The sequence below is a fragment of the Acomys russatus genome, chromosome 4 (assembly GCF_903995435.1).
Source record: "Acomys russatus chromosome 4, mAcoRus1.1, whole genome shotgun sequence".
NCBI classification, from domain to species: Eukaryota; Metazoa; Chordata; class Mammalia; order Rodentia; family Muridae; genus Acomys; species Acomys russatus.
Genome location: NC_067140.1, coordinates 54,614,770 through 54,632,780, shown reverse-complemented (window position 1 = coordinate 54,632,780; position 18,011 = coordinate 54,614,770). Strand labels below are relative to the sequence as shown.

General features: G+C 45.8%; 1 protein-coding gene across 1 annotated transcript in view; it reads right to left on the bottom strand.

Moving 5' to 3' along the window:
* Eif2ak4 (eukaryotic translation initiation factor 2 alpha kinase 4) overlaps positions 1–18,011 on the bottom strand; it is a 97,319-nt gene that overhangs the window by 19,332 nt on the left and 59,976 nt on the right. The window contains exons 17-27 of the mRNA XM_051144371.1: positions 16,581–16,638; positions 15,557–15,636; positions 14,423–14,524; positions 12,597–12,650; positions 9,854–10,090; positions 8,431–8,506; positions 7,408–7,529; positions 4,894–4,943; positions 3,837–4,005; positions 2,615–2,731; positions 1,960–2,025 (exon numbers count right to left, since the gene is read on the bottom strand). Coding sequence (XP_051000328.1) covers positions 1,960–2,025; positions 2,615–2,731; positions 3,837–4,005; positions 4,894–4,943; positions 7,408–7,529; positions 8,431–8,506; positions 9,854–10,090; positions 12,597–12,650; positions 14,423–14,524; positions 15,557–15,636; positions 16,581–16,638 — 1,131 coding nt within the window. The remainder of the gene's footprint in view (positions 1–1,959; positions 2,026–2,614; positions 2,732–3,836; positions 4,006–4,893; positions 4,944–7,407; positions 7,530–8,430; positions 8,507–9,853; positions 10,091–12,596; positions 12,651–14,422; positions 14,525–15,556; positions 15,637–16,580; positions 16,639–18,011) is intronic.

Here is an 18,011-nt window from a genome sequence, read left to right as displayed (position 1 = left end):
TTTTCCTTTTAAAACTAGCCAAATGCACTTCTTGCTCAGCATCACAACGCAAGCTGTCATTTCAGCAGCAGGGTTTGGCCTCTGGGAGGCATTTTCAGATGTGGCATTAGTTCAAAGAGCCTTCTGGGTCTGGAGTCACTGATCTGGACAGGTTAACCAAATTCTTGGTACTCTTTCCTCACAAAGGAGCTGGCTTGAGCTGTTCAGGACATGTGTACATATTGCTCTTGATGCCTGGACCTTGTGCTGTTAGGTCACTAATAAATCCTCCAATATTAAAATTTCAAGGATTAACGTGGCTCAATTTCTAAACTCCGAGTCCTATGCAACTTGTTTACCTCCTTTGCTAGCTAGTTTTTGTCAACTTGACACAAACTAGAGCCACCTGCGACACAGAAGCTCAATCAAGGAATTTTGTCCCTCAGGTTCAGCAAGCTTGGGTGACACCAGTAGGCAACGTTCCTCTATGGTCTCGGCTTTGGTTCTGCCCTGACGTCAAGGACGTGTAAGCCAAACGCATCCTTTCCTCTCCAAGTTGCTGTGGGTCTTTGGTGTTCATCTCAGGAATAAAACTTGAACTAGAACATCTGCCCTAAATGAAAGTGGGTGTTTCTTTCAACTGTGGCATACACGTGCCCTGTGAAAGTTGTTTCAAAGAGTTGAGGGTAGATGTAAGTGAGTGAGGCTCCTCCCTTACTCTGTGTCCAGGCACTGTGGCTGCCATACGGTAGGTGTCCAGAGATTCTACTTGGCCTAGCTACAATCACATTTTAGCCTATGGAATCTGTGATTTTTGCCATTGCTATAGGGTCACGTAATGAAGTTTCAGATCAAGGGCTGGAAAGCTTCTGGGAAAGCTGTCTGTCTATGTCTATCTAGTTTATTTGTTTGTTTATTTATTTATTTATTTTTGTCTATCTAGTTTTTTTTAAGGCAAGGTTTCTCTGTGAAGCCTTGGCTGTCCTGGACTCACTCTGTAAACAAGGCTGGCCTCAAACTCACAGAGATCCACCTGCCTCTGCCTCCTCAGTGCTGGGATTAAAGGTGTAAAGTGCCACTACCCAGCTACTTTAGTTTTTAAAACTTATTTTTATTTTAATTTTTTGGGGTTTTTCTAGACAGGGTTTCTCTGTGTAGCTCTAGCTCTGGCTATCCTGGTCTTGTTCTGTATAAGGGGCTGCTCTGCTCCCAAATGCTGGGATTAAAGGCATGCATCACCATGCCCAGTTGCTTCTGGGAATGTTTTAAACATCCTGGGGCTGGGTTTAGTGGAAGAATGTAATTTTCTACCCTAGCATGAGAAAACTAAAACCAATTCTTCTTTATACAAATATGGAGGCAATAAACAAAATTCTGTTTTCTCCCACTGTTCAGCCATTCAGTCAAATGTAGGCTATTGTGCCAAAGATCTGGATTAAATGGCATCAGTAGAGAGAATACAGATGACATGTCTGCCACTCCAGGGTCTCCTTATTGCTGATTGGACCAAACAGAAGATTATAGAGGCAGGCAATTTTCCAGGAAGGTAAGAGCCCCAATTCCGTTCTGAAGAGTAGAAGACCTGGGTGAGCTTAGGGCATCTAGAAGGATTTGCAGAAATCTGCGCCCTGGTTCCACATGACCCGTTTCAGAAGAATGGCAGCTCGGGCCGCTAGCCTGCTCAGCAGGAGGCTGCGCCGAGCACAGGCTTTACAAGGGGTGTGAAAGAAAGGGCCCAGCAGCCAACAAGAGCAGGACAGTCAGCATGTGGAGGGCACACAGAAGGACACTCTTTGACCACAGCACTAGTTTCTCTCTTCTAAGCCCAGCAGTTGCTATGGCACCAACACTCATGGGGGGAGGGGGTGCGGAGCTGCATCTGTGAGTGGCAGACAGTATGTTGCTCACTGGTGACATTTTCTGACATCATAAAATGGCAGAGCCAGCGAACACACCATCACAGCATCGGGAGATACTTACGCTGTTAGAAGACAATGACAGGTTACAGAATTTGGCTTCCACTTCTCTCCTTGTCAGTTTCTCCGTCTGATGGAGAAGAGAAAGGGAACAATGATGCACGCCTAGTTTTTGGGGGGCAGAGACAGGCTTCCAAGAATTCAAGGCCAGTCTGGCCTACATAGTGAGACCCTGTCTCAGAAAACAAAAGACCTCCTCAAAACAAAACCAAGAAGAATGACCTACAACCTTCCTTCCCGAGTCCTGGGCCTTACCCAGTGCCCCATCTGTACCCAGCATGGCCAAACAGCAGCAACACTTTGGGAGGAAGAAACAAATGGCTAGAAACAGACCGTAATGTTGGAACCCTTGAGGCCAATCTTCCAGATGAATGAAAAGCTGGGCAAGGCTTCCGTGTATTAACAAATAACAATACTGAACGTCACAATTCATTCTGCACTAACCACAGATTGTCCACACAGCTACCTCCCCCCACATACACATAATTAGAAAGAATAAAAATAAATCTTAACCACAATTGGGTCTGCACATTAGAGCAATGAAGAAAGGAGATGAAATTCTCCATGTAGTTCTCTAGTTGCATGCATGAGTCAGAGAATAACTGTGGCTGTTATTATCACCCTCCTTGAACATCGAGTCGAAGGCATCAAATGCTCACCATAGCATCATACAGAATAATGTAGACCTGACTGAGTTTATCTTCCGGGATCCCACAGTGTAGGAGGATTGCCTTCAGTAGCATTGTGTGGTTCAAGTAAATGTTGTAATTTCTTTCCTAGGATGTAGAGAAAAATATTATTATTTTTATTATAAAAAACAAATCTGAAATCTGGTAATTAATGTATTATCCTAACACCAGGGAAGGGCTAAAGCATAGCACACTCTCTCTCCTGCTTTATTTTTCTTTCTTTAGTATTATGTTTCTGAGACAGGGTTTCTCTGTGTAGCCTTGGCCATCCTAGACTCACTTTGTAGACCAGGCTGGCCTCAAACTCCCAGAGATCCCCCTGCCTCTGCCTCCCGAGTGCTGGGATTAAAGGCCTGTGCCACCACTACCTGGCTTATTTTTCATACCCATTATCTTCAGTGTTATAGTTAAAGAATGTAACACTCTTATAATATGCATAAAGATGGCACTGGTTGATCTTCAGCTAAGAGCTCACACAGATGGCGAAGCAAAGGAATCCATTCAGTGGGAGCTGACGTGCAAGCAGAGAGCAGTTAACGGTGATTATTACTTTTGGCCACAGCAGCCGGCTAATGAGTACTCACAGGTGTGCTGGGACAACTGGATAAAGGGAGAAGTGGCCTAGAATGAGCACACCGTGCTTAGAGAAAAATAAGTGAGCACACGCATGCCTCATGTGAAGAGCTGTGTGGCAGCCAACCTGCAGGGGCCTCTGGGAGACGGGTCTGAAGCATGGCTGGATGAAAGACTGTCTAGACAAGTGAATGTCCTTGGCCAGCCATGCTGGGTGGCGGGCCTGTGAGGAGAGCAGGCAAGCATCAGTGAAGGAGAGTAAGGACTGGTGAGAGGGCACACTGGGGAGCTGGGGAGTTGGCAGATGAGATGAAGGAGGGAGCATGGAGGGCTCTGAACAAGGTAGGAATGCGCCAAGAGCATCATGGGAAACAGCTTCATCTTGAATTTTGTAAGAATTGGTAAAGAAACAATATGCACCACCATCCCAATTCTGTCAGGGTAGAGTTGAGAGCCCTGGATGAAGCTCAGAGCATCGCCCTCAAACCCTCTGTAGCTGCTTCAGAAAAGCCATGACCTGCTCAGCACTAAGCAAGAGGCGGCAGTGGTGTGGATTCCCGCCACACTTAGGGAAGGACGCTAGCGGGACGATTCAACACGTTAAAATGCAGAAAGGAACCTGAAGCGCAGGAAACTCCTGGATGATTTCATAGATAGTGTAGATAGTTTCGGCAGTAGGCAGAGAGCTGTTGGTGGTCGACGTGACGATATCAAATGCACATTCCAGGAGTTCTTTGGGGTGAAATCGGTCTAACTTGCGAGGTCTGAATACCCGTTCTATGCAGTACCTGGAGGAGGAAACCAGCTTTCTTAGATCGCTGCATATTGGGAACAAATATATATGAGGGATTGCTGGGCAAAAGAAAAGAATGAAGAAAAAAAAATCTGTGCTGTGCTCAACAGTTCAAAGTCATATTTGAACGAGACCAGTTTTGCCTCATAATGTACAGCCCAGTTCCCAGCCTTGCACTGCTAATTAAAAAACAAAAACAAAAACAAAACCATTTCTGAAAGGGACATATACTAAAGAAAGAAGTTACATCAATTTTGCTGTAGGTGGTGGCTTTCTACACAGAGCTGCCTACGCTTTAGGGCTGACTGGTAGCTACGCCTTCTAGCACATAGAGTGCTGTGCTCTCATTTGAAGAAAGGAGCTGTGGGGTGGTGTGCCCTACTGACAGCAATATGGTTCAAATTACCGAAGATCTCAGGGTCTGACCCCGCAGTATCTGAAAGCGCGCCCTTGCTGCCAGCGCTGGGCGCTCTTGCTGAGTCGCCTCATTCTTCTGTTCGGTCACCTGCACAAGGAGTTGTCACTGGCCATTTGTCCCTCCAATTAAACCTTAAAAGCAGCCATCTGAGATCAAGAACAGCCAGATTTTTTTTTGTCCCTAGGCAACCGTTTGAAAACAACATTAGTTATGTTGCCTGGGACATGTAGAAAGCGTAGAATGGATGGCAGGCCTGTCAGGTGACCTGACTGTTTCATTTCTTCTAAAGATAAGATGTCTTATGACATTCTGGTCATCTGAGGACAAAGGAGCGCTGGGGCTGGGCTCCTTCACACACACTTCAACCCCCGGATTCTTTCCTGTGTGAAAGTTTCAGACGAAAAAAGACAAAAACACCTGCTCTTTCTCACATTGACCACATGCAGGGAGGACACAGTGCCTCACCGTTTTAAGTTCAGTATGTTATTTCTTGCCACGTATCTTGCAAAAGGAACCTGAAAGAAGAAAGTTTTAAAGACTTGTGTCAAGGGCACCAACTACTACACTCTTTTAGTCTGTAAGACAGCTTTACTGGGATACAACTCACACATGGTTTTAAGGTGGTTCTGGTGCAGCCACCCACTTAACAGTGAGGTCACACACACACACACACACACACACACACACACACACACACACACACAGACACACACACAAATATATTTTTAAAATTCTCATTTATAATAATGTAGTCAAAATGAGTATTATCTCTTACAGTGAATTTCCTAAGTTTTATTATTAGTCTCTTAGAGGAAATTCTTAATAACCACCCACAAATATCCAAACTACTGTCAGATGCCCAAAGACATTTGAGAGTATTCTTAATGGGTCAAACTTGCAAAGAACACCTCTTTTATTTTTTGCCTTTGAGTGTCAGTGTATGGAAACATATCTTAACATCTGCCCTGCCAACCCTCTGGTAACCAGAGAGTCAGACATCAGCTCTAAGCACAGCTATGTAACCTCTGGATGTCTCTTTGTCACAAAGCCAAGTTGGTAACAACCTTTTATTCACCTTTATAAAAATAATCTCAAACTACTTTATTTACTTAAAAGAAAAATAGAGCACTGGGCATGGTGACGCATGCCTGTAATCCCAGAGCTCAGGAGGCAGAGGCAAGCAGATCACTGTGAGTTCAAGGCCAGCCTGGTCTACAAAGTGAGCCCAGGACAGCCAAGGCTACCCAGAGAAAGAAGCCAAAACTACAGAAGGGTGGGCTGGGAGTGGCTCAGTGGGAGAACCCTGGCTTCATATGAATGAGGAGGCCCTGAGCTCCACACCAAGCACTTCCCACCCACGAGCATGTGTGCATGCTCCCCTCCCCCTCTCGCTTGCTCCCACACCCCCTCACACATGTCATAATGATTTCAAAGGAATTTCCTCTTACATCATAAAAACAAAAGTTGTTTTTGCAACAAGCCATAAAAAAAGAAAAGCAACAAGGTAACTGCCGTGACTGTACACCTCCTTTAGGAAAGTGGGTAGGAGATAGCTGGTACTCCTGGACACTTACTTTTTGGAGATGCCAAGACAGGCCGGTGTGCATGGTGATTCACACAGGTGGAAGAGTGTGCTCATCTCACATACATACCAAGTGCATGTTACATACACAGCACTTTACGTATACACTTTTAGAAACCTTCCTTTATAACAGAAGTGGGACTTAAGTAGGTGCTCTGAACCAGTGAATCACCTCTCCAGCCCCCTAATTTGTCTAAGATGGGTCTCAGTACACCTCCAGACTAGCCTCAAACTTGTAATTTTCCTGCTTCAGTGTCCAAGTGCTGGGACTGCAGGTGTAAGCCACCACCCCCAGCTAAATTTTAATAACTTAATATTCCATAATATCAATGACATATATTTAACCATTCTTCTATAGACAAACACGGTAAGTATTTATTTATTTGGCTGATTTTTTAAAAGATAAGGTTTCTCTGTGTAGCCTTGGCTGTCCTGGAACCAGCTCTGTAGACTAGGCTGGCCTCGAACTTACAGAGATCCATCTGCCTCTGCCTCTGCCTCCTGAGTACTAGGATTAAAGGCATGTGCAGCCAGACCCGGTGGTTTTACCTTTTCTGATACAATAACCTAACATTCTTTTAACAATCATATAATGTGTTTAAAAATCTTCAAGGTATAACAGCCATTTCTTAGAATACAGAATGTGTATCGAAATTTAAACATTTTGGGGCTCAGTGGTTAAGAGAACTTCCTGGTCTTCCAGAGGACATGAGCTCTGTTCTCAGAACCCCTGACTGATGGCTCACAATGCTTCTAACTCCAGCTCCAGGGGATCTAATGCCCTCTTCTGGCCTCTGTAGGCACCTGCACACATGTGGCATACACTTACATAGATTTAAAACATTTACAACACTTTATGAACTTTCTTTCATTACTTTTCTAAAGACTTAGCAATTAATATTCTCATCAGCAATTTTCCTACATCTGGTCATCTCTGGATAATATAATTCAAACATTTTTGCAGCCTGCTAAGTAAAGTTAAGCATGTGCACACAGCCAAATATATCTTGGCAGGCCTTCCATACCCTTTCGAAGTTTATCAATGCTGTTCGTTTCCTGTGTACACAGTGCCTGGCCACATGCTTTCTTTATGCCTCTATTTGTCCTTTTAAAAATGCTTTGGTCCTGAGGATTGCTGGTTGCTTTGCTAGCTGCCGAGGCAGTAGGAGTGAAAGACTAAGATGCTGGCCAAGGGAGCCTCAGGGATCACGTGAAAGAAAACACGGGCAGACTCGGCACACCCCACTAGCTGTTGCAAGCACTGACTGCTCGAGGCAGTAACATTGGGGTTTTCTGATGCGCTAGCTGGGAAGTAAACAATGCCCTCCATTCTGGAAGGGGTAATTCTTAGCAGAGCAGGTATGGTGCCCAGGCGTCAGAGGAGCATCCCCGCTCACCCGCAGGTCGAAGGGAAGCATCACCAACATGCCGCTGTGGTCCATGAGCACGGCAGCTTCATTGTGCTCATATATTTGCCTATTTCGGGGAAGCAGCAGCGGGGTACACAGCTGGACAGCGCCTACACCACAACACAGAAAAAGCAACTGAGCCTCGGGCAACCCAGACTGCACACAAACCCAACAGGTGAGTGAGCTGCCCCTGGGGCCACTGAAAGCCCATCTCTAGTTTTTCCTCAGCTTTCCAAATGGATACAGGCCAGGCTGGGCTACGGCTAAGGTTGTCAGCTCAGTCAGATTTCTGAGTCCATGAGCTACTGTATTTCAGTAGCAAGGCTGGAATAGTCAAACCAGTTTCTCCTCAACAAGCTGAGCCATAAAATTAAACAAATTTCACATGCCAACTGCCTATAAATGGATTTTAATATACAGTTATACCGAAATCCACCAGTAGTAATTTTTTTCTTTCCTCGAGACTGGGTCTCACTGCATTTCCTTGCCTTCAAACTCAGGGCCCTCTTGCCTTAGCCTCCTGAATGCTAAGATTACAGGCACACACAGCTACATCTGCCCTTCCTTCCTTTTCTTTCTTTTGTATGTGCATACCCAGGTGGTATATGTGTTCGTATGTGCACATGTGCATGGGCTTATACATGTATGTATGTATGTATGCATGCATGCATGCATTTATGCAGGAGGTTGACTTGGGTGTCTTCCTCAATTGTTTCCCACCTGCTTTGTGAGATAAGGCCTGTCACTGAGCCTGAGCTTACTGACTGAGTTGTGTGTCTGGCTGCTGAGCTTGGGAAACTTCCTGGCTCTATGTCCCTGGCCCTGATGCTGGGGTTACAGATGTGTGCTGTCATTTCTGGGTTTTCACGTGGGTACTGAGGATGCAACTGAGTTCCTTACATTTGTGTGCAGGCATCTTACTGTTTGGCCATCTCCTCAACCCCTGGAAGGACTTTCTAGTGATTTTTAGACCACTGCTTGAGAAGGGGCAGTTTCTAAGAAAGGACATACCATGCCTTTTAAAGACGCGGATGACAGTTTCACACACAAGCTGCTGGATCTTGGCTGTACGTATCAAGAAGTTGCCCTAAAATGAGACCGATTACAATGTCATCACCAAAGCCTAGTTCTGCTAAAATGTTAGTCTGAGGTTTGCATTTGGCACTGTGCAGCTGAGTCCTAGGATCACAGCACAGGTCTCAAGCAATTGTCTCTTTGAATATATTTAGAGGAGACATATTTGCTTAGGATATTCCCTTTTTAGAAATAAAAAATAAGCAAAAAGACAAAATAAAGTTACCTGTAGTCTTACAAAGCATCTTACAAAGTCAACCTTCTGCTCTTATTTCTGAGACAAGGTCTCATTGTGTTGCCCAGGCTAGCCCGGTCATAATCTTCTTCAGCTTCCCTGGGGCCACAGGTGTTCACGACCATATACACTTAAAAATCTATATTGTTTCCTCTAAATTCCATCTTCTAAAATTATACCACAGGTTAACTATATAGAATCACATGGCAAAGACTGGTTATCTATTCACCCAACTTTTAAAACATTTCTCTAAATTGTTTCATGGTTTTCTGTTTTTTATATTTATTTTTAGAAATGAAATAATAAAGGCTCCTGAAATTAGCATCTTGACTATTTTTCATAAGCCATCTAGAGCTTTTAGAGGCTCTTGAGATGCCTCACAGGCAAAGATGGCAGGCAGCAGTGCTGCTGGGGGTTCGGGGCACCTTGTATCAGAGCTGTCTAGGCCGCCTGCCATTTCTGGGAGCCACTCTGTTACCTCACATGGATCTGACTGCTTGGATGTCCCTGGTTTGGCATCTGGGGTGGGGCTCTGTCTCCTAGTCCCTTGGCTGCTCACAGAGTGGAAAGGGTCAAGAGTCAAGCAAGTGAGCACTAGCATGGTTCTTCATGAACTATGTGTAGTTGTGCTTTTTACATGTGCTTTTGAGGCTTTTGGAACCTGTAAGCCAAGAGCTTACAGTGGAGGATCAGCAGGTTAAACCCAGTGTATCATAGTGTAAAACCAAAACAAACCCAAAAGACATGAAAGTGGCATGGCTCAGCAGGGAAAGGCACTCGCTGCCTAGCCTGACAAATTGAGTTCAATCCCCAAGACAGACATGGTGGGAGGAGAGAACTAAGTTTTGGAAGCTGTCCTCTGACCTCCATATGTGTGCCATGACATGTGCATGACCCACCCCACAAATAAATAAATAAATGCTATTAAAAAAACCATCAGAACATAAGGCGTGAAGATTAGGTAAGCATTTAGTAGGAGGAAGGGAGTTAGGAAAGGGAGGAAGATAAGAAAGGGCAGAGCGGCGAGTCTGATCAGAATGTATCATAGGCATAGAAAAAACTTGTCAAAGAATGAATTAAAACGGGAAAGTCCAGAGAAACGCACTAGCGCATGGCTCAGCCCACCTTCAGGATGTCGCTGTCGTAGGTGTAGTCTATGGCAGGGGAGATGCGCTGGGAGAAGATCTGGCCCATCATGGTGCGGTAGGCCTTCCCGTCTATGTTGGCCAGCGTGTGGTGCAGCACTTCGTGCAGCTCTGACTCTTCCATCTGCGGTGGGGGCAGCAGCTCACTCTTGAGCAGTTCTGTGGCCGTGGGCCGTTTGGCTGGATCATGGTTCAACAGCCAGGAGATGACAGATTTCTGCAATGTGACAGGCACGTAGCTGGTGAGGCACAGCAGGTAAGACTCAGGAATCTTCCTGTCACGCAGGTCACTTCTTACGCTTAGTTGGCATTTCTGAGATCTCTGACGGTGCCATTAGTACTTCATATAAGCAGACTTGTGGCTGAATGTAACTGGAGTATTTCTTGAGAGGGAGAGGCCTTTTTTATATCACGTCACCAACAATCAAAGACATAATAGCTAACTCAGCAAACCACACAGAAGCTGAGCTTAAATCTTATAAACAGAAGTATAAGAACAGACATGTGGAGGGAACACCAAAGAGCCCAATGTTAGCACAAAGCACTCGCTCAGCCCCTAGCACCATCAGCACACATTACTCGTGTCCTTGCTCTTCCTCCATTCGTGTTATTTACTCCACTCCCTGGGTTCTTGCTTTACCTGGTTTGCTATGCCTCCATAGTAGAGAACTCTCTGAAGTAACACAAATCTTCGAAAAGTTCTGTAAGGACCCTTTTCTTTAATTTAGACAGTCTAACTCTATAGCCTGCTTGGCTTGGAACTTGTTACACAGACTGTGCTTTGAACTGTGCTACCAGACTTGCCCCTTCATGATTCTTCTTCTTCTTCTTCTTCTTCTTCTTCTTCTTCTTCTTCTTCTTCTTCTTCTTCTTCTTCTTCTTCTTCTTCTTCTTCTTCTTCTCTTCCTCTCCTTCTCCTTCTCCCTTCCTCCTCTTTTTGAGACAGGGTTTCTTTGTGTAGCCCTGGCTGTCCTGTACTCCCTTTATAGTCCAGGCTGGCCTCAAACTCACAGAGATCTGCCTGCCTCTGCCTCCCTGAGTAACGGGATTACAGGTGTATGCCATCATGCCTGGCTGCCCTTTATGATTCTTAGTACTGTAGTTTAGAACAAGAATTTATTAAAAAAAAAAATGTTGGGAGGGTAGTTGAGAACATAAAATTTCATCTTTTAGAGATGGATTTTATTAAACATCTCTAGTGTGTCTTTAAACTACCCTCCTGATGGGTGTGGTGGGAGCAGAGGCAGGTGGAGCTCTGCGTTCTAGGCCAGCCTACTCTACACAGTGAGTTCTAGGCCAGCCTGCTCTACACAGTGAGTTCTAGGCCAGCCTGCTCTACACAGTGAGTTCTAGGCCAGCCTGCTCTACACAGTGAGTTCTAGGCCAGCCTGCTCTACACAGTGAGTTCTAGGCCAGCCTGCTCTACACAGTGAGTTCTAGGCCAGCCTGCTCTACACAGTGAGTTCTAGGCCAGCCTGCTCTACACAGTGAGTTCTAGGCCAGCCTGCTCTACACAGTGAGTTTCTAGGCCAGCCTGCTCTACACAGTGAGTTCTAGGACAGCCAGAGATTATGTAAAGAGACCCTGTCTATGAAGTGAGTGTTTATAGTTATGACACCCAGAAACAGCGAATGCTAATAAAATAGCAGCTAACAAAATAAGAATGACAGGTAACAGTCTGTTTCTAGTGGTTCTTTGCCATAAATAGAGGCAGTCGATAAGCCCTGTTGGCCTTAAACAGTGTCATGCTAAGTAAACACCATCGGAGTACAAAACCTACAAGAACAAAATAAAAAAGTACCACTGGTGCCTGTCTCACAGGTAAGAAAAGCTAACGTCATAGAGAGGCACAGTGGCCCAGCCACACGGACATGCAGCCAGTAAAAAGTTGCAGATATTGACAGGCTCTGTTTATGCTTCTGTTCTCAACACTGACGTTTAAATAAGAGACCTTTGCCCTATCATTGTCAATAAAAGTCAGTGTAAGGAACACATTTCCCTATACTGGGTATCAATGAGTGGAGGTTTCATCACAGCCATCAGCTATCAGCAATAAGAACGGAACGCCAGAGACAGCACACAGCTCACCGGTTACTCTCATATTAGCTGGGTGCCAGTGCTAGCCTGGGATGAATTACACACACGCACTCAGAGAGCCACAGTATATGTGAGAAGTTATCTGGCTTTGAAAAGCTCTAAATCAGCTGCAGAAATAGCTCAGGGGTGGAGCACTTGCCTAGCATGTGGAGGGCCTGGGTTTGATCCCCTAGCACTATAAAACCAAAAATCCCCAAAACCTGTTAACAGCCGACCGCCCAGAGAGTGTAATCCTTTCTGCACAGCCTGGAATACCTCATAAAACAGACTGAGATTATAATTTTTCCCCTTTACGTCCTAAGTTTTGTCTAAAGCAACTTGCTCTAGAAGCATTCCTGCTAAGCATTCCCTCACAGCTAAGCCAGTGGTCCAAGTAACACTTCAAAGGCACATCTGAGCACACAGAAGGACTCTGGAGTTCGTTAATTTGCTCTGTCAGACCTTGGCCTTTTATAGTGCATTTCAAGTCTAGTAGCATCTTAAGAGCTTCATCTTTTGATATTCCCCCCACATTGTTCCTAGAACACAAGAGCATGAATGGCAGAAAATCACTATTTGAAAACGAAGAGAAACAGTAATTAAAACCCAAGACTGAAGACACAGCAATTAAAGCGTCAGCAAATTACCTGTTTTGTGTGCTCTCCATCATCGAAGTCTTCTGGAAACTTGGGTGATGTGGGCTAAAAGAGCATTATATTCAAATCAGCAAGCGCTTGGCAGGCTGCCACAGGCAAAGCTTTTATTCATCGCAGTAAGATAACCAAAGAGCAAATTAAATTTGCCTACACAATACCTCCTCCCCGCCCTGGGCTCACTCTTCCAACGCACACACACAGTCTGTTAATGCAGACGTCACCCAAATGACGGCCTAGGCTATGGAAATTCCCTCCCTTAAGTTTATATGAAAGAGAATTTAAATTAGAGACTTTTGCCCTGACTATCTATTGTTTTTTTTTGTTTGTTTGTTTTTTGGTGTTTTTTTTTGTTTTGAGACAGGGTTTCTCTGTGTATCCTTGGCTGTCCTGGACTTGCCTTGTAGACCAGGCTGGCCTTGAACTCACAGCAATACACCTGCCTCTGCCTCCCGAATGCTGGGATTAAAGGCATGCGCCACCACACCCGGCCCCTCTATTGTTGATAGAAGTCAGCATAAGGAGCAAATTAAATTTAAGAGTTTCACAGAAACACAAAGCAGTTTAATGAAACACATAGTGAAAAAGGGCAAAATTCTATCAAATCATCAACCTGAGAGGAACGCTTGGAGGTAGGAGGATCAAGGGCATCCTTATACACATAGCCAAGCTGGGGGCCAGATGAGACTACATGAGGCCGGCCCCTCTCCCCTCAAAAAGGACAAATTTAGTTAGCTCCTTACGTCCTCACTTTGCTGATAAACAGGACCTCAAGTACAAGGTTAACCTGATAGCTTAGATGTTCTGGAAATGAGGGAATAAACATAATTTCAGATTACAGAAAGACACTTCCTCAAGGACATCCCCATCTAGGGACATGCCAGCTAAGGTGAACGACAGAATCACCCCAGTTTGTTCACCTACATGCCACAAACTGCTACCCACATGCTGCTGAACTCAATTACTCCCTGAAGTACCCACAGGAGCATCTCAGTGTAGGCGCTACTGGTTCATCTGTCTTTGTTATCTGTCATTACATTGTGGTTGGCAGGGTCTTGCTGCATAGTCCAGGCTGCCCTTGAGCTCATGATCTCTCTCTCTCTCAGGTTCTGGGACTGTAGGCATGCACACACCATGCCTGGCTGGCTGTGTATGATTTAATTAACAAATACTTCTGCTTGCCTTTGCGCCCTATGGGCACCCTTGACCTGGCACCCCGTAACATTCATCCCTGCAAACTCAAACAGCAACTGAGACAAGGGTTAATCTTAAGAACACGGGTGGGCATGTCACTGGGGAACAACAGCTCAAGTGACTGGTAGTTTTGAGAGGCATGTGTGTGCCAGGCTCAGCAAATACTCTACCACAGAGGCCCGTCTCTGACTTCTGAACAAACAAAACTGCTTTTCCTCACTGAGCATGTCGATGGACGTGCAGTGGACCTCAGAACCCCAGTCTATGCTATGAGCTCTCGTTACCAAAACTGCCATGTTAGCAACTTAAATGAAGTGACTCTCTTTGTTCTGAAGACATTCCACTGAAAGTGACAGAACTGACTATCTTAGCATGTACTGGCCAATGAGAGTCATTGAAATTGTAGGAGGCAGCCAGGCCCTCCCAACATTCGGAAGGATTCAGGGGATCTCATGTTTCAGGCCAGCCTGGGCTATAGTCTTAAGACCTTTAAAAAAAAAAAAAAATCAACAACTGATAGCCTCGTCTATATTATAAATACCAGGAAAGAGTCTGCTCTGTGCTCTGATCTCCGCATGTGACAGAGGCTACTGGGAAATTATGCATCGGACATATCTGACACCCACATCTCGAAGCTGATTGAGAACGAAGACTCTTTCTGAGGCTGTCCCCATGGGGCGATAGGACATCTCAAAGAAGATGATTCCCAGGCTGAAGAGATCCACTTTCTGGAGGGGAAACAGAAGGGTCTTTAGAGAGTTCTGACGTCAAAGTGTAACTTCCAGCAGCTTGGGGGTTTGCACTGGAAAGAAGCTGATAAATTTGATGATCTGGTCTTTAAAAACAGTCATTAGACCTGTAATTTTAAAAGCAAATCATCACATTTTTCATTCAGAAACGATGGTTACAGTCAAGCTAACATATCCACATATTTATATAGTTACCAGTCTCTCCTTCGCCCGCTTCTCTCTGTGGTAAGAGCATTTGAGATCTGGTCTCTTGCAATGTTTGAAATTATTACACGCTACTGTGTTTTACTATAAACTATAGCTGCCACGCTGTATACAATGTGCTCACCTTTCCAAGGACCTTTTCCTGATGTCTTCTATTTCTGATGCTTCAACCCCGCCCCCACCCCCCCATGCCTGGCATGCTCTAGCCATGGTCGCTGCTACTGATAGGACCACGCCTTCCACATGCCAGGCATGTGGCACATGCCCCCGGAGCCACACCCCTAGCCCTAGCTGGTCTTTGTTCATCCTTTATTCTGTTGTAAAGGTTTCAGCATACGACTTGATGGTAGAGCACTGCCTAGAATGTTCAAGGCCCTTGGGGCTGAATGCCCAGAGCTGAAGAAAATACTTCTGAATGACTGCCAGGCCCCACGGCTGCCTTGGTGCTCAGTTCCTTTCTACACAGGCCTCGTCACAATTTAGGACATTTCTCTTGTTTCCTCCTTGCTTGTTACTGGTTCCGTCGTCACTGGGTCAGCTCCCTGAGGGAACACAGCTGTTACTCCCGTGACTGCCTAGCTCTCTATGTTCCTGACCTGGGGAGAGGAACAGCATGAGGTTAGCTCAGATAGTCCCAATGGATAGAAGAGCTGCAAACTTCCGCAACAACGGTGCCACCTTCAATTGCTCGGGCATTGCTGCATGTTGGCTTAGAGTGGGAATCGGTGACTATTCCGATTTCAGCTGGTCCCTAACCCTACCTGTTACAGTATTGATGCTCTTGTAACTTACACACCCACTCTGTACCTGGTTGTATGCAGACTTGGTGCTTCCTTGGACCTCAGGGCTTACATACAGAGCAGTGCCAACCATGCCAGTCAAATGGCCTGCGGAGGAAACAGAACGAGAGCATTACTGTTGGTGCTGTTTCACAGAGCTAAGTACTGAACCCAGGGCCTGCATGCCAGGTAAGTGGCAGTGAGCTACACCCCCAGCTCCAGATAAAGTGAGTTGAAAGCCAAAGGGCTTCCCCCCAACCCTTAGTTACACTTATGCATTTGTGTGGGGGCCTGTGTGTGCTGTGGCATGTATGTGGGGGTCAGAGGACCACTTGTGCGAACTCAGTGTCTCCTTCCACTGTGTGGGCTCGAGGGGTTGAACTCAGGTCATCAGGCTGGGTGGCAAGCACCTTTACCTGCTGAGCCATCTTACTGGTCCAGAACAAAAGAGTTTCTTCAAAGGGAGGCCGGATCTGTTATCTGCAGTACCCACTGGGAACACTACAGAGTGATGAATCTACACCCTAGACTGCCCCGCAGTGCTGCACACAAAGGCCTCTGCTTACATAGGAAGGCTGGGACTAGATAGTACCCCAGACAGACCAGGTCTTGAGGGAACCTTACGGAACAATTGGGGTTGGTCAAAGCACAGCTTTGGGCCCCAAAAGAACATTCATTATTTTACTAATAGAAGCTCTTGGGTATCTTAAGAATAATTAATACAGTGAAAAAAAAAACATCCAAAAACTTAAGTTTTGGCCTTGTGTGGTGGCGCATGCCTTTAATCCCAGCGCTCAGGAGGCAGAGACAGGTGGATGGATGTGAGTTTGAGGCCAGCCTAGTCTAGAACAGCCAATGCTACACAGAGAAACCCTGTCTTGAAAAAAAACCAAAACAAAAGCAAAACAAAAACACCCTAAGTTTTCACAAAACTATTCAAAGAATAATTTTAATTTGCTTCAGAATCAAGTATTTATAAGTAAAAGGCAGATTTCAAGGGTGACAAGTTTTATGGTCTGTTTTCAAACCCATGGATGACGCAGAGGCTTTACCTGAAGGGTCAGCCTTAGTCACAGAATCGCTCGGCGGCTCATCTTGTTTGCCTTCAGCCTAAAACACAGGTGAGTACAGATCAAACCAGACCATTCTATGGGAACGGTTCATCTACTTCTTTTTTTTTTTCTTCGAGACAGGGTCTCTCTGTGTAGCCTTGGCTGTCCTGGACTCACTTTGTAGACCAGGCTGGCCTCAAACTCACAGCAATCTGCCTGCCTCTGCCTCCTCATTGCTAGGATTAAAGGCGTGTGCCACCAGGCCTGGCTGGCTTATCTGCTTTTAATGAAGACTGAAGAGCTAACATAGACATCAGGATAATTATTACCACCGTTGTGTTACCTCATTTCCTTATTTTTTTTATTCTTAGTTAGCTCATTCATGCAAGGCTCAAAGGAAATGCAGTGAAAGCGAGAGAAAGACGAGTTCACTGGACGGCTCTTACAGAAACCAATGTATGTTCACACCACAGACACAAAGAACAGACACTGTTTCAGGAAGCACCAGAGAACTAAACAGTAATAAAGTCATTGTTCTACCTCTCCTAGTGCTGTGACCTCTTCCAGGTCAGGTTTGCGGTTTCCCCCGCTAAAAGCTGGTCATAACTTGGCTCCACTGTCCCTTGCTGAAACACTCACGAGGCGCTTTCGCCGTCCGCCCCCCCCCCCCCCCCCGGCCCAGTCACACTCTAAACCAAGTCTCGGGGCTTGAATGAGGTATCCATAAGTCTTGCACATTTGAACACCTGCTCTCTACTTAGTGGCTATTTGGGGGGCGGGGGCGAGGAGATGTGGCTTTGCTGGAGGACCTATGCCTCAGGCTTACAAGGTTTAAACGATTCGAGTCACTCCCAGTATGCTGTTTCCCGCTTCCTCTAGCTGCCAGCTACTTCAGCTCTGCCAACACTGGACTCTTACCCTTGGCAACCACAGATACCACTGCTATAAATTGTCTGTGTCATAGGGTCTTATCACAGCAACAGAAGAGTAACCAACACATTCTGACCCCAAGGACACGTTCCAGGCACTGTCACTGGCCTTCTTATCCTACTTTGCTGGTCAGTCTTTGTAGCGGGTCCTAGAATCCACACCTTTTATAGAGGAGGCATGAGTTCTGCCAAAGCCAGGGCATAGGGCAGTGATAAGGCTCCCTGCACATACCAGAGGGACCACAGTGCCTCCCCTCTACCTCCCAGCCCACACTGGGTTCTGTAGTTGGTGACAACATCCCATCATGCTGACTGCTTCGTCTCAGCGCTCTTCACTACACTTTCTCTGTTCTGCTCAGGACCCAGTTCTTACTGCTCCTCTCCCATCTCTTTGTTTGGGAGTGGGTGCTAGGATCTCACTCTGTGGCCCTGGCTGGCCTAGAACTTGCTGTGTATCCTTAGCTGGTCTTGAACTTGTGGCAGTCCTCTTGCCTCTGCCTTC